Raw genomic sequence first — 20,856 nt, forward strand, 5'->3', positions numbered from 1 at the left:
TAGGCAGTAAAGTAAGTGCAGTATTTTTTTTTTATCCAGTACTTTCTATATCAGAACACATCCGAGTGTATTATTGTGCTTATACCATGGTGACCTATCAAGGAAGCTTTTTTTCTCTTTAGGTCTGTTTCAATCGCATTAGCTAGTCAAAGTCTGAGCAGCGGAGGCGAGTGCTGCATGTTAACATTCATCACACAGATATTGAACTGCTGCTTGGACACGTTCCCAGTGTCCTTGCACAGTGTCAGCGAACATCTGCCAGCCACTCATCAACAAAGTGTTAATGTCACCATGTAATCATAACTGATGAGACATCAAACACACGGTTAAGAATTATAAATCTTTTATTGTGCATGGATCCTTTGTAGATATCATGGCTATACAGATACACTTTAGATACATACCTATGATTATACATTTTTCCCATAACGAACATTTTTTTAAAGTGATATGTCTGGTAGTATGTATAGTATAACAAATTTTCATTTTGGAATGTACGGCGTGTGAGGTAACTGCAAACATTAAAATTACATAAAAATGGTCTCTATTTTTGTGCATATTTTTGCTCATTTTCATAGCTCTCCCCAGCCGAAGGCGGCGAGCCCCCGGGGCGGAGAGTTGTTAAAATGGCACGTGTTGCAATCGCTATCAAAAATAGGAGTTTTGACTTCTTTAAATGACAAAGAGAAGACATTTGCAGAATGTCTCAAAGACCAAATCATGTAATTATCCCAAGATGTTTTGCAAGGTACCTGTATTTCATTTTGACGGTAGTTTTCTGCCCGAAACCAAAGGACACTAGACCCGACAGCCAGATCACCAGTGAAAATACCGCAATCGCAATCTGTTACGAATATTTAACACAGAGAAAAAAAGGCAAAATTTGATTCACAGGAAGTACATGATATTTTGTATTTGCCATTTGCGTTTCCACAATTCATGAGTAATCAGGGCGTATTGTTTTCTCTGGAGAGTATTAACTTATATTACTTCAATATTATAAAAAAATATACTTCACAAATATGACCTGACAAAAAAAGAAAAAAAATCAACGTAAATCACAAGTAATACATAGAACTACTTTCAATATCTCTCACAATTACGTAGGTTTACTAACATCAAATAAATGTCGCAAAAAATAAAAGGAAATAAAACACAGCTTAGTGTTTCCTAACACTAAAAGAAAAACATCAAAACTTAAGAGAAATTAAGAAAATTCTCCCGAGATTCCCTCCCCCCCGTTCCAATAAAGGCCTCTGAAACAACTGGTACATACTGTTTTCTCTCTTTTTTTTTCTCTTTTAACTTTTTTCATTTATGTATTTTTGCTGAGACAGATCAGCTGTTTCAGTGACATATTATGTGGTACCACAACTTTTAAAACACCCAAAACACAAGCAGGGGCTTGCACAATCTCAAAGTGTGATTCTATAAAATGCATCACAAGACCAAGACGCAGTCAGTCGAGGTTTCCTTTCACTAAGGTGCAAAATCAATTACAGGGGAACAAAACAAAAATAACAAAACAAAACAAAAAAACTCCGTACAGTTAAGCATACATTTTTTGTGCTGAACAACAATATTTCGGAGTAAAGCAGCTGCATGATTGTAAAAGCAAGCTACAGTATAACTATATGATAGTAAAAATAATTAGAATTCACTGTTAGTTTGGTTCTTGTTTGTTTTCTAACTTTAAACTGAGCATTTTTTTTTCTCTCCTCTCAAACTCACAGGTCTTTGCGTCTTCAACTATACAAAAATATACTAACATTTCTCCAGTCATTTTTGCATCCTTAAACATTCTGAACATCAAAAAGGATGGAAAGTGCTAAATGAACGTTCTATAACGTGAGCAAGGTTGTTTTTTTCCTCCCGTTCCCCCGGTTCTTCTCTCGCTAGACCCCTTAAACTCCAGCAGGGGCTCGAGTCCCTTCATCTGGCCAAGGAGCCTCCCAGCCGTGTACCTCGGTGGCACAAACTACACACACATCAGGACACACACACGACTCACCGTGCAAACACTGGCCCACCAGGTCCCAGGATCCAACAGCAGATAGGCTAATGACACACCTACATACTATTTCAGGAACACACCGATCAAAAACAGTTTCATACTGGACACTTATGGAAATATAAATAATGACTATATATATTGTAATCAATGAGTACATGAGTTCGAAGCGCCCCATCTCTGACCCTCTCCCCCAAAATAAACCTTATCCTCGCTCTCTCCGTGAACCTTACGCACAGGAAGCTGATCATAACTGGACAGAAATCTGAACTGAACAGAAACCACGCAGTCGGGGCGGCGGGACGAAAGGCAGGAGTGTCGGGACGGTATCACAGGTGCCGAATAAGGTGGTACATCCTCAATTTAAAGCCTCGCTCACTCACCAGCCCCTTCCTCTCCACCCCCCCCCCCGGGCGAGCGACGGGATCACTCCGTTGACAACAGAAAAACAACAAGTATAAAACGAAGAGTACAAAACAACAGAGACGGGGGAGGGGGGGGGGTGAAGAATAAAGCTATAACCCTGCAGCTGGGTGGCGCAAACTGCTCATTTAATGACAAAGTACTGGATTACAAAAGCGATGAGGATGGCGATGACGGCGAACACCATGAGAAGGAGGAACGCGCACTGCTCGTCCGTCAGGCTCCGTCTGGCTCGGCCGGACTCGGCGGAGGCCCTGGACCCCGAGCCGGCCGCTCCACCGCCGCCCACTGCCGCTGTGTCGTTCCGCTGAGGGGAGAGGGTCATGGTGGGGCTGTAGGGACCGCTCAGCTCTGGGGCGTCCTGGCACTGCCTGATGGCGCACACCCGGAAGCGGTAGTCGCTGTTGGGCTGCATGTTCTGCACGTGAAAGGACGTGGAGGAGCCTTTGTAGGCCTGTGAGTCGGAGAGGAGAGTAGAGGAGAGGAAGCGGGATTAAAATCTTGAATAGGACACAAAAAGAAAGAAAGAAGGAAAAATGATTTCTGTTTTTCTTTTCCTAAGTGCACAAATTAATATTTTTTTTCATCTTTCCTTCTATTTCATCACCATGTTTGTAATGTATCACTGAGGACACACTGTAATTCAGCTGCTTTAATGAATCTTCTTGATGTAGTGAACCTGGTGACTGATACTGGTGAAGTTAGATTGGTTTGTGTTCAACTTGTACTGGGCCCTGAAGGTGACGAAATCCTCTTTTAGCTTTGACAAGTTTTTCAAGACACAGACTTCGTTTCTGATTGATTTTTTTTGTGGCCTTGGCAGAAGTGGGGAGCCATCTGCCTTTGCCCAGCTGACACACCCACGAGCCTCGGGAACCTGATATGTTTGGTTGCTGTTTCGGATTTTTTTATTTACTGGGTGATCTAACTTTTCATTTGCATCATAAGATTGGGTGTAAATGTGAAATGTACACATTTCCCATGTTTCCTTGTAAATAAATTGAGAAGATGAAAGACAAAGACTGCTGAAGGAGGGTACGAGCATCAGAGAGCGAAACGAACGCACGTCGAATGGCAGCCACATATCTCAACTCCCTGATTCGATTGCCTTGTATGATGTGGTAAGATTAGCATAAACCTGCAGTTGCCATTATTCCTCGTTACCGTGGCTGGAGGCTGCTGAGAGGGATGAACGTGCTTGGCAGGGGCCAGACACCTGGGAAACCTTGAGGATCAATGACCTTTGAATAATAAGCAATTTAAAGCCAGCAGTGACTAACACAGAACGCTGAAAAGCCACGCGACGAACGGCAGGTCGCCCGCAGGACACAAACACGGAGAGAGAGTCCCAAACCTTCACACAGTGTCGACAGTACCTGTTTAAACTCAGAGTTTCCCATCATGCACTGCAAGGTGTACGTGATCGGGTCCCCCTTCATGGGCGGGAGGGCCTCCCATGTGACTTCGCAGGAGTTGTCCTCTAGACGCTCCACTTTAGGCGCTGAGAGTGAGATGAGGTGGAAACAGATGTTATGAAACACGGTGGGTCAGAGACATATAAAATAACTCATCTACTGCCACTGGATGCTACATTTGAAACTAGAGATCAACCAGTCACATCAGGAGAGGGTCCATCGTCATTGTAAGACCATTTTAGCTACTTTCTGTTTAGTCCTTTTGGCAGATGCGCGTGCAAGTCACTGCACCCAGAAACGGGTCCCTACCCACCGGCCTGATTATTCTGCTGGGTCGTGACTCAAGTCTTCATGCAGATGGTGATATTCATTCTCATGTCAACAAACACGCATGTAAACACAACGGCTATTATCGAGGTCAACGAAAAAAAATCCTCTTCCTGTGTTGCACAATAAGTCGTTTTTTACGTAATTATCGTGACAGGCCCGACTCGCTGACGTCGGTCTGAAACCCCAGGGAGAGATTTTAGAACAAGCACATTAGCAGCCTTGTGGTTGTAGGTTTGAATTATTTAACGTGGAAAAGGAAAATGAGCAGACAACACACACATTTTCTGTCTGAATCAGAGCTTTGGAGATTTTTTTAAAAAGGGCGGCTGCTCCAGCAAGCGTTTGCTTTAATACAAAACAACCACACATTAGATTTAGCTTTTCTCCATTAGCATAACAGTGCCAAAGGCGTAAGTATGAGTCATGCTCTTCTTTTGGAAGGTGGCATTTTTAAGTAAAACAGGAAAAATGTGTTCTTTTACTCAACTGGTTAAGTGTCCTGATAACACAGGAGTGAAGTGGGGTAAAAACTTTGTCCCCTTTGAAATATTATGCTTTAGACTTTATAGTTGAGAGTCCACTTCACTGTGTGGGGGAGACATACAGCGTTGAGTAACACTGACAAACCGGCACATGATGGCCTGCTTCAAAAGAGGCGTGGTGCTTAGGATAAAAAAAAACAACCCACATCCTCGTTACGGAATTCAACGTGTAGGATCAAATGAGCTGAGTTAGGGTTGAGATAATAAGTCAAGGTAATGAAAGGAGGGGAAAAAAAGAGCTGTCACTGTACCTTTAACGGGGGCCGGAGGAGAGCGCGGGGTGGTGAATGTGTAAACATTGGAGAAGGGCCCTTCGCCCGCCTCATTAAAGGCCTGGATGCGGAACATATAAGAGGTAGACTCATTAAGCCTCTGGACTTTGTGAGTGTGGCATGGTCCTTTATACAAGGATATAAATCTGAGGGAGAGAGGGAGAGAGAGAGACAAGGAATTTAATGAGCAAAAGGGTAAAGATGACAAAAAAGCGAACAATACGAGTGACTCCTCTTGTCAGGAAGTATACAGCAGATCATCAGGTCTCCTTATAGGGCTCTCTGTCCATTGCATTTCTGTCGATGCCCCCCCCCCCTCCTCGGCCCTGTTCATACCTGCTCTGAATACAGGTGCGCATGAGACGGATTGAGGATGCACAGAGATCCAATCGCTCAGTCAACATTCAGAGGTTCTTTCGTTTTCTTCTAGCAGTGTATTACACTAATCAGGTCAGGCACTGCCTACTCACCATGACACCCTCCGCGTAAACAGAAGTGCAAACTTATTCATACTCATTCAGTCGGTTCCCATATCACATAAGCTGGTTTTGTCCATGACATCTGAAAAGGTTTCTGAAGACATACAGAATAGTGTGTGGAACATCTAAGATGATTTGCTTTTCCTGGAGCACACCAGGAAATAGACCCCAAAAACCGCTGCGCTGCCTTAAAAACAACACGTGGTCGTCCCAAACTGAAATAATATACGTGATTATTTGTATATATAGAGTGAGGAGGTGAGATCCAATCACAAGTAGCCACTCGAGGCACATGTGGAGATGAATTTGAACATTGGAACTGACACACTCGGAACTGTCCACGCATGTTAATACCAGGTATGAACAGAGCCCTTGATACCGTTATCCAAAGTTTTTTCGGTCTTTTTCAAAGACTTTTGTCAGGATGCCGCCCCACTGACCTGCCACTCTTGTCCTCCATCTGCAGCTGATACTGTAGGGCGTCTGAGGTGGCGGCTTTGGCTGGGCCATCGCCCCATTTGAGCCTGAGGGTCTGGTGGCTAAAGGCAGTGCACTCCAGGCGGGGTGGCTGCGGGGGAAGGGGCTTTGTCTTCAGCTTAAAGGTGTGACTAAACGGGCCTGCTCCCAGGCTGTTCAGGGCTTGGATCCGGATCCTGGGGATGGAGGAGACGAGAGACGTTAGCATCAGAGAACTGCTAAGGGAGCTGACAGGTGTTCATGCTCAGCCTTTGTTAACGTACAGTACAGTCTGTAAGTGGTCCGTCCATGACACGTTTTATGATATTTTGGCTCTGCAACAGCTGAAAGTCAGCACTTAAATTCAACTTAAGTCTTTGTTTCATTACAAATCCATTACAATTTCGGATGACATTTCAGATAAATAATGGGACTTTCATAGAAAATAGATCAATTAAAGATAAGACAAGAGACTTAATAGATTATTTCAGCCATGGTAGATTTTTTTTCAAAGCAAAAAAGTAAAAAAAACAACAACAAAAAACGTAAATAGTCATATTTGGTTACATTGGTCTTCTTTTGTATCCTGAATTAATATACTAATTAATACGTATGCTGTGTGTGTAATTAATTTGTACATGCTCTGACTTGTAAGATGGTATGTGGAACGTGTGTGTAGTGCAACATTTGGAGTTAATGACGAGGAAGCGCCAACCTGTAGCTGGTGTCAGGCTGCAGATGCTGAATTATGTGTTGGCTGACGGGGCCAATGGCGATGGGCTGGCGCTCTCCAAGGTCAATCAGGTAGGAAGTGATCTCAGAGCCGTGATCGCAGGGTGGGTCCCAGCAGATACCCAGACAGGTGGATGGAGAGTAGAGTGGTGGCGGCCGGGGACTGCTTTCCTCTTCCTCTTCTTCCTCCTCCTCGTCTTCGTCTGCGTCTGCATCCACCGGGGTCTCGTACCGTTGCAGCTCGGACTCCTTCAGTGCGTAGACGTTGCTGACGGCTGCGGGCACAGAGCAGGGTGTCTGGCACAACATGGCCTCGCTGAAGGGCCCCACGCCGGCCACGTTCACAGCCTGCGCAACAGCAGGACACGAGAGTCAGCTCATCAAGTCCATGTCAACTCTGAACGTACACGTGCAGCATCCACATTTGACCAGAAGGTGGAGTTCCAATGTAAACATAGCTGGTGAGTTTTAACAAGTCCTAGCATTATGTGGTTATATTTTCTAGCCACATACCACACTGTAGAAAATTAAATATTACATATTTGTGAAAAACTAGGACTGTGTAAGCCTTTAGGGATGGCACCGCATCAGATCTGTCTCTGTCTGTGTGTCTGTTTGTGTGTGTGTGGACCCATAAGCAGCCGCGTTCCTCCTTTCAACCTGTGTTTGACCACCACTGAGGCAGCGAGGATAAGAGAGAACAGCATGGCCTGAAATTTTCAGCCTGAACCAGACCCAAAGGACAAAGCCTATGCTTTAATGCCAGACTCTGTCTTCAATTAGACAAATGCTGGCTTCATAATTGAGAAATGAATTCCGAGCAACGGAGAAATAGCGCCAAATGGTCTAATCTGCTGCTGCATCAGTCCATTCATCATGATGAAGTAACTGGTGACCCAACTGTATTTAAGACGATAAGTGGTAATGCAGCAAACACAAGCCATCAAATCAGGCTACAGACACAATACAGTAATCACCAAAACTGACTCTCTTGCTTTGCAGTTGCCTAACAAAATAAAACTGACTTGTCTCTTTACCTATTATACTTTTCTTTATATTGATATTGATATTGCAATTGAACAAAGCACAGCTGTAGCCTGTTTGTGTGACATTAGTTACCTGAGTTGCAATGACACTTTGTGTTCTGAGGTTCGCATCAACATAGAGCTGAAACTGTTAGTCACTTAGTAACGCCTAAATTAATCGCCAACTATTTTGATAATCGATCGGTTCAAGTAGTTTTTATGAAAAAACGACTTTGCCCCTCATCAAACTGAATATCTTTGGTTTGTGGACAAAACAAAACATCCTCCTGGGTTTCTGGGATACAGGATTGACATTTTACGGACCAAACAACTAATCGATTATTGGGGAAAATAACCGACAGATTAATCGACAATGAAAATAATCGTTAGTTGCAGCCCTACATCAATACATATGAATTTCCATCCTACTCACGAAGAAAAGAAATTTCTAAGAATCAGCTAACTTGAAACTTAACCTGGAGCTGCAACGGAAAAAACAAGGGGCAGGACCTGCTGCCATGAATTAGTGGGATTAGACAACTAATCCCAACACTGTTTGAATCACTCTTCATTCATCGAGTGGCACAGAAAGAGGAAGGAACGGTTGGAGAGGGTTTTAAAATTCTAAAGCGTGTTGCGCTTTTCCTCCCCTTGTTTTTGACGCGTCAAAGTCTGATTGCGTACCCATTACGACACATTGCACAAGCTATCTGCATTTTCATAAAGCAAAATTCTTAATCATTTAAAATCTAAATCTCCCTGGGGCCACTCCAATGACCAATTTTAAAAACAGATTTTTGCTTGAACATTGGTAAAGCAGAAGGGCTTTCAGTAGCACATACCTCCACGAAGGCAGAACAACCCTACACATGATTGTCTAGTTCTTATATCCCAAAAGTATAAGAAAAAGAATAGTGGTCTGATAAAAACTAAATTGTTATAAAATATAGGGGGAAAAAACAACAACCTGGATCTGCCCCTTGATCTGCATCCAGACCAAATGTAATGGGCTCTTCCCTGGCTATTTCCCCCGTCCCTCCATTTAACAGCGGGAAATTAGCCTAAGCTTCATTAAACAAATCCAGAGGTTGTTCATGCTCACCTGTGCCCGGCAGAAGTAGTTGGTTGCAGGTAGTAGCCCCTTCATTTCATGGCTGAGTCCTGGTCCACTGTAACACACCTGCATGCTGCCCTCAGCGGCCCCCCACTCCAGACGAAACTCGGTCACCGGAGCTCCATTGCAAGCAGGAGCCTAAAAGACGAGCACCAGCGATAATACCCATCAGCACAGAGGAGACTATTATGCCTGGATAACAACACAGAATATGTATGTTATATCACAATCTGTCGGCATCTGTAGGGGTACTGGACTTGGTCTTACCTCCCAGGTCACGACAACACAGCTGGGGGATTTGCATGTGGTGGAAGGAGCCCGACACTGCTCGGGAGCCCCGGGGCCGGTTGTAACTTCACAGCGCTCCGAAAGAGGCCCAAACTATCCCCACAAAAGAGGAAGAAGAAGAAAAGCTGAAAAATCTAGTATTAGATGTCTCAAATCAAATTTAGTGAGATGGGTTGAAAGTGTATATTCAGCCGAAAAAAACAACCCTCTTTCCCTGTTATTAATAAATCAGTTTTGACAGTATCTCACCCCAGCCTTGTTCGCAGCCTTGAGCCGGAAGCTGTAGGTTTTGCCAGGCATTAAGCCTCCCACGGAGCAGTCCAGCTCTGGACCCTGGTAAACCTCCCTGCTCTCCTCAGACTGCAGCCCACTCACTTCTACACTGTAGCAGGCCACTGGGCTGCCTCCATCTACCTGAGGGGGACCTAGGAAATTTGTGAAAACTGGTTATTAGAAATGAATACCCTTTGAAAGCGCCGTCCAAGGGAAAAAAAATATGACACAGCTGATTCACAAAGACAATCATACAAAAACAAAACAAACTGCATAATCAAAGCTCACAGCTTTGAAGTACTTTGCTTGGACAAATAAATGCATCGACAGAAGCTGGAACACATCCCACACAGATTTGAGTTGGAGAGGAATGACTCACCCCAGCGCAGTTGCACCTCCCTGGCTTTGGGCTTGCCCACCAGCCGAGGGGGCTGGCAGGGCCCTGGGGGCACTGCGGGAGTCTGGACCTGCAGGGTCTCCGACAGCTTGCAAGGGGAAGACAACGCACCAATTAAGACTCAGCGAAAAATATAAAATTGACAATCTCCTTCTCTCTAACGCAACACAAGCTCGCTGGATACAGACTGTCACTTTCACCGGCTTATCGGACAGATTCAGGCTACGACGACAAAATGCGAATGCATCGTTCAAAAGGTCCACCGGCACTCAGAAACACATTGTGTGTTCCTCACAATGTCGTGGATGAAGTTAAGACACATTTTCCGGCGAGTGAAAAATAGTTTTCTTTTTCTCCCCCCCCCCCCAATCTGAACTTCTGTGACAAGCGGCAGACATGTGAGTGTTATGTCACATTGTGCTGAACCCAAAGTCAGGAGCTCACCAGCATGAGTAATTTTTCTTTGTACGCCCAGTCATGAATAAATGCATGCACCAACAGCTGATGAAGAAATTAATTACAAGTGTTTGTGAACTGAACTAATTAAGAAAAACATCCTCCGACACATGCAAGGAGGGTTAATCGATTAGCGGGCCTTGCCTTGTACTCGCACGCCAGGAAGCACAGTCTGGCCTCCCAACATAGGAGACCGGGTGAATGACAATTTCCTATTAAAACTCTCCATAAATAGAGTGCGTATCTGGAATTAGTCATTTAAAATTTATCAGATCAACCGCAGGATGTGATGCGGGGAGATTCATAGCTGTCTGGCCTAACAATGGACGTACATGGAACAGCCAAGAAATGAATCAGCGGCAAGAAAAGCCAATAGAAAAACGGTAGACATTAATCAGGTCTACTCCATTGTTTAGTAAGAGACAGATGTCCATGTGGGGAGAGCGTCTGTTTACATATTGGACAACTGAGGTGATCCAGCTTTGTAATTATAAGCCCCAAGAAACATAGACACTTGGATAAGTATATTCAATATTGTATAATGATACAATATGAGCTGATTTGCAATCTATTTCTACTGATCAGCCATCTCTTTGAATTCCTGTGGTGAAACACAAGGCCCATGTGTGCGACTGTGTGTGCACGTGTGCTGATGCCGAGTGACTCACCGGGCTCTGCCCCCCCTCGCTCATGCAGTAAACTCTCGTCTGGTAGGAGCAGCCCGGCTTCAAACCCTCACACACATGCTCCATGGCTGGGCCCGAGTACACCAGCTCCCATGACAAACCTGAATACAAAATATAAAAAAAACAGTTTCAATTATTTTCATGTGTCCAACACATAATTGATTTACTTAAACTTGAATAATCAAACATCTTACCGCTTAAGCCCTCAGACAGCTCCACGACATACTTTGTGACTTCTGCTCCCCCGTTATCTTTTGGGGGCTCTAAATTTCAAAACAAACAGATTTAAAAGAAACATTAAAACAATGCACTTACTACTAATCTACGCAAGAATTGAATTTCAGTAAAATGTGCACTGAGGCAAGTCAACAAACTATAAAATATGAGTGGTTTCATGCTGGCAGAACTTACTGCCTCCAGTAATTTCCCAAAATCTTTAATATCATACAGTGAGTGGGAAATATCAATGAACATGAAGCAGGATTTGCCAATGATGCGGCATTTTTCACCCCTTAAATGTCTTCAAAAACTAAAAATTCTACTGGACATGGAGAGGAATTTGACAATCTGCAGACATTTTTTAAAAATGTATTCTGAAAACTGGAGTATAGAGCGAGTACGGCAGTGAGTGATGTGTTTGTCCAGCTGAGGTAGAGGAGGGACTCTGATGTCTGAAAGAAGGAGAGAACTGTCAGTCATCTATTGTACAAACTATTAGGAATGTCATCCGTCTCTGGCAGATTCATCTGCGATGAGGCAGAGCTCACAGAGAAGCCTCAGCGTGACCTCGCCTTGCCATGTCAGACTTTTCTTCACAAGAGAAGGCAGATATCAGGAATAGGAAAAGCTCACCCCACGCCATCTTGAAGCTGTTGGGCAGGACTCTTCCTCTGATGACAGGTCTGCAGGGACTGCTGGGTCTGTCTGGGATCGTGATGAACTCCACCAACTGGCTAGGGTTACTCTTGCCTTCTGAGTTGTATGCCGCCACCTGGAGAAAAGTACATGAACACAAGCAGTGAGGAGCCGTATTGCCCCTGTCAGGCAGTGAGTGGTTAGTGCACTAACTAGACTGTAAATGAAGGGATCAGAGACACACGGGGAGTGCAACACCTAAAATGGCTCCGGATTAATACCACGCTATCAAAAAGATTTAGCTCCTTAAATCCACAGATTCTTTCCCCAACAAATCTGTTTAGACCCCACAAGCGTTGCGATAAAAACAATGAGACCATAAAGCTTTAGTGGCATTTGCATTTCAGTATGGCACATCTGCAGTTATGTGAAAATTTCTTCGGGCCTGCAGAGTGCAGCTCATCTGCATACTGTACGGAGACAAACTTGCACAGCACCCAGCCTCTGCTCACGCTGCACAGCTGGATAATTGGACATGAGGGAGGGAGGGAGTCTTGAGGGTGACTAATGGACCTTTCATTTGGGCATATGGCGGTGTCTTTGTCTAACACAATAACTTGTGATAATTGTGTTTAAGGATGCAGTGGTGCAGAATATTTTGACTATGTGAGCAAAGCAAAGTGGTTCTTTTATTAGTCTATGCATTTATTAATTCATATGATTTCATGTTCTTAAGTGCTGGACAGATAGCAATTTTGACGCAGTAATTTCAGAATAAAGCAAAGCTATTTATCCAAACTGACTATGAACAAGGTAGTTGTTTATACTCTAGTGCAGTGCCATCCATGACTCTTTTGTGGTGTTGTTTGTTGTAGCTTTCTTCAACAGCAAAAGTAAGAGACCGGCTGCGGACTCGGTGAGGTCTTGGCGGATTCTGCAGAGCCCTGAATTTATTTTTTGTTTTGGTCTTTCCATGAGATTTGCTGACAATAAGAAAAATATAGACATTACCAGCCATATCCTTTAAAAGGCAATTCTTTTTTTTCAGTTGTAATACATAATTATACAATATTATACATTGAACAAGTTGGCTTACACTCAGTCTGACGGCCCTTTGAGGCTGCCAGCAGCAGGCAGACCTGAGAACCTCAAGATGCATTTATCTTAAGTGCCTTAGAGTATTATGACTGCATATGTGTTTAGCATGAATGGCCTTAATGGGGATTAAACACTAATCCCGGCAGTGTTAGAATCAAATTTCCAGGAGTAGGGCTGGTCTTTTTCTCAAAAAAGCTTCTAAAATAATTAAATAGATCCATCATTAATGCGTTGGGCATTTTCTACATCGGAAATTCTGCGAACATTGCAGAGATATTACGCCGAGCAGCTTTTACAAAGACAAATGTAAGATTTTCAACACATTTACAAATCTGCCCGCAGCTGATTCTATGACTGAGGAGCAAAGCTGTGAAAATCAGATTTTGTTTGAAGGTTTCAAATAAAAGCAGTGTAAAAAAAAATGACAGAAATTGCATACAAATCTATCTCCATCAAGTGGAAGTGTTTTATACTGACCCTTCATGTCAATTGCCCACCGCCCTGCTAAAAATGAATGAGTCATTGGGCCACTGTGGACCTCTGCACTCCCCTGCATGTAGCCTGTCCCCTCCACACATACACACTTGAATGCATTTTAATTAAACACGTGGATCACCAGCTTTGACATCACAGCACTTTTCTTACCCTAAACTTGTATTTGGTGCTCCTGTGGAGATTCCTGACTGTGCAGGAGAGCTCGTCGCCGTCGTAGCTTGGCTGGAAGCCATATCCCTGGGACAGAGACGAATGACAGCGGGACAAATAAAACAACCAGGTGAGCAATGACCTACAAGACAGCCATTGTAGCGCAGAAAACAAAGTGGTCTGCGAGGGACACACGGCTACAGGGGATAGAGGAACTTATTTTTTTATTTCCCTGGGAGGCCCTATGTCTGCGTGAGATGGTGCAGGCAGAGGTGACAGTCGCTATGAATGACACAACTTTTAGAGCAAACTGTTGAAAGTATTGCAAAAAGTAAGAGGTGAATATGAATTTTTCTTTTGGCTATGGGTCGAAATGAATAACAGTAGACATTAATACTCTAAGTAGCTGTGTGAGGGTGCATATCAACCAGGAAAATTGACGTTTATTATTCATTGATTATAATTGTGTATAATAGTGTTGTTAATGCTGTCCATATTTAATGCCCTCAAACAGTCAAAGATACACCTGGCAGTACAGTGCCTATACTGTAGAGTATTGGCCATCCAAGGGCAGAAGGTAATTTACATAGAGGGGAAACATACATTTTTTTGCAGATATTTGTGCATTTCAATCAGTTGAATTTTTTTCTTTTCTTTTTTTAATCTTACCGAGCCTTCCTCCTCCATCTCCAAAATATAGAAGATGTCATCCTCCTTTGGCGAGCTGGTGGGTCTCTGCCACTTCAGACACAGCCAGGTCACCCCCGCCTTCTCCAGCTCTGGAGGGAAGGGTGGCAATGGCACACTGCATGAGGTGAACAGGTCCACCACTTCACTAAACTCGCTGGGGAGGGCACAGAGAGAGAGAGAGAGAGAGACAGACAGAGGATGGGAGAGAATGGGAGAAAAAAGATAGGAGAGACAAAGTGAGAGAGAGACACACACAAGTGCACACAGATGGAGACAGCAAATGGAAGAAACGGTAACATAGAAATGGACAACGAGGAGGGTGCAATCCAGGAAGTGAAGTGGCACAGAGGGCGCCTACCTGACACCCATGTCATTTTTGGCTGCAAGGCGGAAGGAATATCTGGAAGCCGGTGAGAGCTTGGTCACTCTGTACTGCTTCTGAAGTCCATAGTAGCACTGTTCGTAAATCCCAGTGCCCTTCCCCTTCAGAGAACAAAGTCTTTAGTTCCACTCGAAATCTCAGTTGCATGTGAAACATGGGAGTGGGGTTGAAAAAAAGAAAGAAAAATTACCTCATCCCATTGAAGAATGTAGTTTTGGATTTTGGAACCATTGTCACAAGGAGCCTGTACATGAAGCGCACACAGTTTTATTTGGATAATTTAATAAGATAAAAATAGAAAACTAAACATATTACCTATACATACATAAATTCCCAGTTATTGCATGCACACAAAGTGAAGACATGTCATAGTCAAACTGAAGCAGATCACCAACACACAAGTGTAGTAAGTTATTAGACGGCTTAGATGCAGACATCTTTCTTTCAAAAGCTAAATATCTCCTATAACGGCCACTAATTGCAAAGAAGCAATCTTCAGCACCGCTAAACGGTTTCATTAACTCAGCGAGTGCGTGTGTTGTTCTCGAGGCGCCTCTCTAAACCCCTCGCGCATTTTCATTCACACCTGGGAGGTGACCTGTGCAGCCACTCTCTTTTAGTGGAGCCACTGAGGATTAAGCAACACGCTGACAGGGATCTAAGCACACAAATGTTGAGAAAGGGGAGATTGTTTCTGGATCACCTTTTCTCCTTCTTCAAGCCAGTTTAAGTTGTTTTTATCGGGTCGCCTTTAAGTCTTTAACCCAATAGGGCAAGAGATCTTTTTTTGTATTAAGTATGTTATAGTAACCCCTAAAGCCAAAGAAATTGCTGTACATAAATGAGACCATGGTCTCCATATTTGGCTAATCTATGTTGCTTCAATGTCAGATTACATTCTGTTGCCACTAGCCCCCAACCTCCGCCCCGAGTCCCGATTCCATTGATCAGCCGCCTGTTTTTACCTTCCACTGGAGAACCAGTGTGTTCTTGGTCCCGCTGGCCTTCCTGGGAGCATTGGGAGGATCCGGCTCACAGCTTAAAGTGGTGAAGCTCACAGCCTCCGACGGGCTTCCCTGTAAACAGTTACACATGGCCTGGACCCTGAGGAGAGGACAAACACAGCAGTTACAAGATGTTTCTCTGCGTTTGAACACTGTAGTTTGAAACAAAAGCGGCTGAAGGGCTACACCAACCTGATGTGATACTCTGTTGCTGGTCGAAGGTCTTCTAAAGTAGCACTTAGTTCGTCCCCACTGCATTAAAGCAACAACAACAACAACGGGAAAAAAATCCTTCTTAAGTAACGTTTTGAATAACTGTCAATGTGCAAAATCACATTTGGTGTTGAACTTCATCTTGCTCCTTGTGCTCACCAATACATGACGTTGTACTTCCCATCTTTGCCGCTTAACGAGACGGAGACTTCGTAGCCGAAGGTCTCCGGGGGGCAGCAGCTGTCCTGCACACTGCTGCCGTCGCTCTCTGGTCTGGAGGGTGCACTCCAGCTCACTACCACTACTTTGGCCTGGACGTCCGACACCTATTATGTGAAAGTTTCATGGGTCATTATCAAGTCTACAGAACACCATCAAACCTGAATGTGGAAAGAAGGCTTCTACTTATCTAACCACACAACCTGCCAAATTTTACTATTCAGAACCCATGTCCACACAGGGTCCCGTCTCACAAAAGTCTAACCGCTTGGAAGGGGAAAAAGAGGAGGATGAAAATATTCAAGTTCATGCCACTCGGTAGGGATCTGCTGAGCAACCCAAAGATTTTTCATTCTGTTTTGAGGAGGTTTAAAAATAGCCTGAGCTACACTGCAGGGGGGATTCATAGGTGGAAGAACTCAATCAGGTCAAGTCTGCGACTCCTCCTCCCCTCGGCCCTGGGGAGAGGGAAGAAGGTGCTGCCCCATTAAAGAAGGCCTTACTACTTTACTTCCCTACAGTTCAATTCTAAGTCCTTTAAAGAGGCCAGTGTGGCAGAATGGACGGGGGGAAAATGGTTTCCACTGAAGCCGATCCTTCCACGTATTAGACACCCACACTTAACTGTATCCGTCATCTCTTCAATACACTGGTTTTGATAGTTTTACAAGGTTTTCTGACCTTAGTGACTGTGTGTGACAAATCCATCTTATATGAGGTCAAGGACATTTTATTTCTACTACTACCGATTCCCACTCGGCTGCTGGTAAAACAGCAATTCTCCTTTTCATTTATGTGCACCGCTATGGATATCGTAACCAGGGTTTTTCAAAGGTCATTTCAAAGGATACAGTCACTGTGACTTTTGTCAATGTGTGTATTTCTATCTGATTATTTATAAGTCGAATACATTACCTAGTATAAGCGGTTTTCTACGTGCCATCAAGCATAGTGCCATGCAGAGGAGGCAGCTTGGAAAGTGTTCAGTTAAAAATCAGTACTTCTTTCTAAGCAAAGCTCAAACCTTTTAGTAACTGCTAGCACAGTTGTTTAGAGGCACATTTGGGAATAGAAATACCCACATGGATGCTAGTCAGCAGGTCTGACTCTATTAGCGAGTTGTCAGCAAGAATTCATTATGGATGTTAATAGAATGTTTAATGGTGCACTACATTTGCATCATTACAAGTTTTCATGAACACAGCACTAATAGTCACATAAAATCATGCAAATTGAATTAATTGGATGGAAGGAGAGGAAAAAAAAGATAAAGACAGCAGAAGTGAATACTAACCACTGGTTTAGTGATAGTGCTCAACAGTGCTTGCAGGGCCCGAGCTTCCTCGTCAAGCTCTGAGGAGAGAAATAAATATAGGTAGAAAATACCACAATATCACCTTGTTAATTTAATGAAGACAAAATAAATAATTTCAAAAGAAATCATATAAAAATCCGTCATGCCCCAGTTATAGGTAATAACTCTGCCTGCACTTGTATCTGCTGGATTTTGTGCGTACTGTGATACCCATCTTTTTACTGTAGCATCTCTGAACATCGTGTTTGTGTGCTTATGTAGTGAAGTGTAGTCATGGGTGTAACTTTGCACCATCTGTCCGATATGTTAGCATGCAAGAGCATTCGGTTCGCTCGTGTGTAAAAACTGTTTGGGTTCATTATAAAACTATAGCAGGACAAGAAGGACTATGTCTACAATTGTCTGCTCATCTTTAGTGCAACAACGTCATCCCCCTTCTTGAGGAATTATCAAAAGTGAGGGGGGGAAAAACGATGGTTCATTCTAATGCGTTTTTAGTGGTAGGTTGCTCATAATTCAGGATTCTTAAATGTCTGCATGACGTCATGAGGTGAAATTATTTTTTTTCCCCCACTTTCAAAGTTGAAAGTAATTCCTTAAATATGCACTGGTGTTGCCAGGTGTTAAACTCCATGATTAATGATCAGTCAGACTTCATGTAATCAAGAATAATGTTGGCCGTGTTGGTCCTTCACTGCCACCAGCTGCCGCATCTAATGAGGCACTTCTCGGCCTAAGTACCAAAACACACCTTGGCGCACTCCTAACATCCGCAAAATTCTCTGTGCCAAACCAAATTATACATTTTGACAAACCTATACCCTTTAAACCTCCTTACCTCCTGACTCGCCATTTTTCCCCCTGCCTGCCTGCTTGTCGGGGCCGGCCACTGCATGGCTAAGCAGCTCCTGCTCCACCTCCAGCCCTTTCCCTCCGACGCCATTGTGAATGTCCGCCGTCGGGGGGCTACTGCAAGTCTTATGCGGCGAAAGGGGAGGGCTTTCCTTCACCTGCCCTCCTCCTCCACCTCCGTGACGCTCTTTCAATTTCTTCTGCAGACGCTCGTAGGTTTTGCTCGTTCTGTCGTCTCTGTGGACAAACGGCGGGCGTCCGTGTTGGGAGTGAGAATCTGTAGAGCCTGAAGGAACATAAGGACAACACTTGTGAGTTTGTACTCGCACACATAAAATAACAATGAAAATGGCAAACTCAGAGGTTGCTATGAGAAAGACATACAGACACAACAGGGCAATAGTCAGATTCAGAAACTGAAGGATTTAACATTTTGACTCAGGTCTTAATAACAGGTTACATCTCAATATAACAATACAGTCCACACACTACTTGCTCCAACTCACCCTGCTCTGAGTAGATATGAGCTGGATGGTACTGGGAGATGTATTGAGAACTCATGTCGCCCACGCCACCCGCCATGCCTGGGTACAGGTGGGGTGGTGGGGGCATCATAGCAGGGTGCGGGATGAAGGCAGGCAGGTGGGCATGGGGTGGAGGTGGAGGGTGGTGGAGAGGGGAGTGGCCCCCTGGGTGGAACTCTGGCTGCTGAGGTAAAACCAGAACCCGCCGCACTCCGTTCTCTTCAATGATCTAAGAGGGGACAAAACGAGAGCGCAGAATGAAGATATGGACTCAAATCTGGAGTTCAACAAGATGCCAGTCAGACACACTGGGCTGGGTGTGGTGGAGGATGAATACCTGCGAAATGTATCCAGGAGGCACATAGATTGGAGGCACTGAACCATTTGGAGACATCATGGGAACCTGAGCAGGACCTGTGTAGAAGAAAGCAGCAACATCAAACATTTTCCCTCAGGGCAAACAGCTGTTTCATCGGTGGTAAACGTCTTGAGAGTGTTACAGCAGCGAACAGGGCTGAAATTTCAGCCCGACTGCCTGGATTCATTAAAACCCAAGCCAGCGCTCAACAGCTGACAAATGTGTTCGTACCAAACCCGATTTGCAATTTACCTGCATCAGAAATTGTACCTTGCACAAATACAAATGCACAAACATAAAGTAAGCAACTTTCTAAGCTCACACCAACATTTGAAAGTTTGCCCCAATGTGGCTAACCAGAGTAGCTGCTTGAATTATAAATGTGACTATGGGTTTATGTTAAAGCAATCGGTTACAAATACTTTTTCTGTCAGTCTGGTACAGCAATTGACTCTAAACCCTACGGTGCTTTCAGACATGCAATGAAGTTCGGACATTTTCTGTTCTTGTTGCTTTGAATGCGTCTGAATGAAACAATCTCCTGCTGTGTTCCGTCGTATGTGAAAGGCAAGCTTCAGGGAAATGTCCGGACATTTTCCTGAGGTTATGTTGACTTCTCCTCTTGTGTTTATGTTTGTAAACAAAGAGATTTATTTCATTACAGTAGCTTATCATATATTTTTGCACTGTCCACCCAAGCCATGAAAGTGACTCTCAGAGTCAAAGATGTTCTAAGCAGATACTAAAATGAACTTTTACTTCTGTAACCCTAAACAACCATAATCACTCCTGCCGTTACCACCTTTAGTATATTACACTTTGGCAGGTTTTCACTAGAGCCTGTAATGTAATCTTGGTAAGGGGGTGAAAATCCCCACATAAGCGGCATTTTCAAGGACTATTCCATTTCTTTAAATATCTATGCGTAAGAAAAGGCAAATGCAAGAAGACCACTTTACAAAAGTGCTGAGGAACAACAAAGTTTTCCTGGGTGGCTCTGTTGTATGGGCCAGTCCAGCGGCTTAGCTCAGCTCAGAGAAGTGACAGCTCAGCAGTAAAGCTTATTCGAGAGAAAGAGAGGAAGGGACCCGTGCCAAGTTTACTCGTTCACATATTTCTCTTCTTACCAAATTTAAGGCGTAAGCACCAGGGCCCGGACAACAGATGTCATACAGGAGGTAAAAATGATCCACAACTCACACTGGCCTCCCTGCGGCCTGCTTGAGGAAGAGTTTTCCATCATTTTGTCAAAGCTGGTGTATGCAGATAGAAGGCCCTTCTAAATGGCCAGCCATAATGGGCCCGTGACTACAGGAGCTGGCCTGTGAAATGATTCACTGAAACCTCCCACTTCTGACCCCTGGCACCACCCACTCAGATGCTGAAGTCCGGGCTCCAACTCTCAGGGGAGAGCGGCTACAAGTGAGCATTGACATACGCAAACCTGCCATTTCGTCAGGTTCACCAACCTTAAACTAATTTATTGAAAATGTTCTGATACAGTATATGAATCCTCTTGGACCCTACTCCCCAACTACAACAAACAAAATAACATTATTTTCACATATATTCACCAGTCTGCTTTATAACTGGCCATTATTCATCCAATCTATTTTAAAAGAAGTTAAACCATTTAAGAGGGGTCATGTTGGCACAGGCTTGGATTAATTAGAGTGGATAATTTTAAGCATGTGAAAACATGCACATTTCTAAATTTATTAGCCAAATAGATATTTCCCAAAAGTGTCATGAGAGGGCTGTAGTGTCTTGGTTTAAAAAAGTCATTGGGAATATACTGCATT

General features: G+C 43.9%; 1 protein-coding gene across 4 annotated transcripts in view; it reads right to left on the minus strand.

Annotated features, from left to right (window-relative positions):
* Window positions 1-326: 326 nt before the first annotated feature.
* fndc3a (fibronectin type III domain containing 3A) overlaps window positions 327-20,856 on the minus strand; it is a 44,666-nt gene continuing 24,136 nt past the window's right edge. For all 4 annotated transcript variants that reach the window (XM_035623868.2, XM_035623867.2, XM_035623869.2 and 1 more), the window contains 23 exons: window positions 19,034-19,110; window positions 18,679-18,925; window positions 18,159-18,458; window positions 17,300-17,358; window positions 15,946-16,112; window positions 15,766-15,825; window positions 15,535-15,673; window positions 14,760-14,813; window positions 14,546-14,670; window positions 14,167-14,341; window positions 13,498-13,584; window positions 11,752-11,890; window positions 11,094-11,162; window positions 10,882-11,000; window positions 9,740-9,845; window positions 9,337-9,512; window positions 9,067-9,180; window positions 8,788-8,937; window positions 6,644-7,008; window positions 5,913-6,125; window positions 4,973-5,139; window positions 3,811-3,935; window positions 327-2,888 (listed from right to left, as the gene is read on the minus strand). In XM_035623868.2, the coding sequence (XP_035479761.2) occupies window positions 2,559-2,888; window positions 3,811-3,935; window positions 4,973-5,139; window positions 5,913-6,125; window positions 6,644-7,008; window positions 8,788-8,937; window positions 9,067-9,180; window positions 9,337-9,512; window positions 9,740-9,845; window positions 10,882-11,000; window positions 11,094-11,162; window positions 11,752-11,890; window positions 13,498-13,584; window positions 14,167-14,341; window positions 14,546-14,670; window positions 14,760-14,813; window positions 15,535-15,673; window positions 15,766-15,825; window positions 15,946-16,112; window positions 17,300-17,358; window positions 18,159-18,458; window positions 18,679-18,925; window positions 19,034-19,110 (3,563 nt within the window). In that variant the 3' untranslated portion in view covers window positions 327-2,558. The remainder of the gene's footprint in view (window positions 2,889-3,810; window positions 3,936-4,972; window positions 5,140-5,912; window positions 6,126-6,643; window positions 7,009-8,787; window positions 8,938-9,066; window positions 9,181-9,336; window positions 9,513-9,739; window positions 9,846-10,881; window positions 11,001-11,093; window positions 11,163-11,751; window positions 11,891-13,497; window positions 13,585-14,166; window positions 14,342-14,545; window positions 14,671-14,759; window positions 14,814-15,534; window positions 15,674-15,765; window positions 15,826-15,945; window positions 16,113-17,299; window positions 17,359-18,158; window positions 18,459-18,678; window positions 18,926-19,033; window positions 19,111-20,856) is intronic.

The sequence above is a fragment of the Scophthalmus maximus genome, chromosome 11 (genome assembly GCF_022379125.1).
Source record: "Scophthalmus maximus strain ysfricsl-2021 chromosome 11, ASM2237912v1, whole genome shotgun sequence".
Classification (NCBI taxonomy): Eukaryota; Metazoa; Chordata; class Actinopteri; order Pleuronectiformes; family Scophthalmidae; genus Scophthalmus; species Scophthalmus maximus.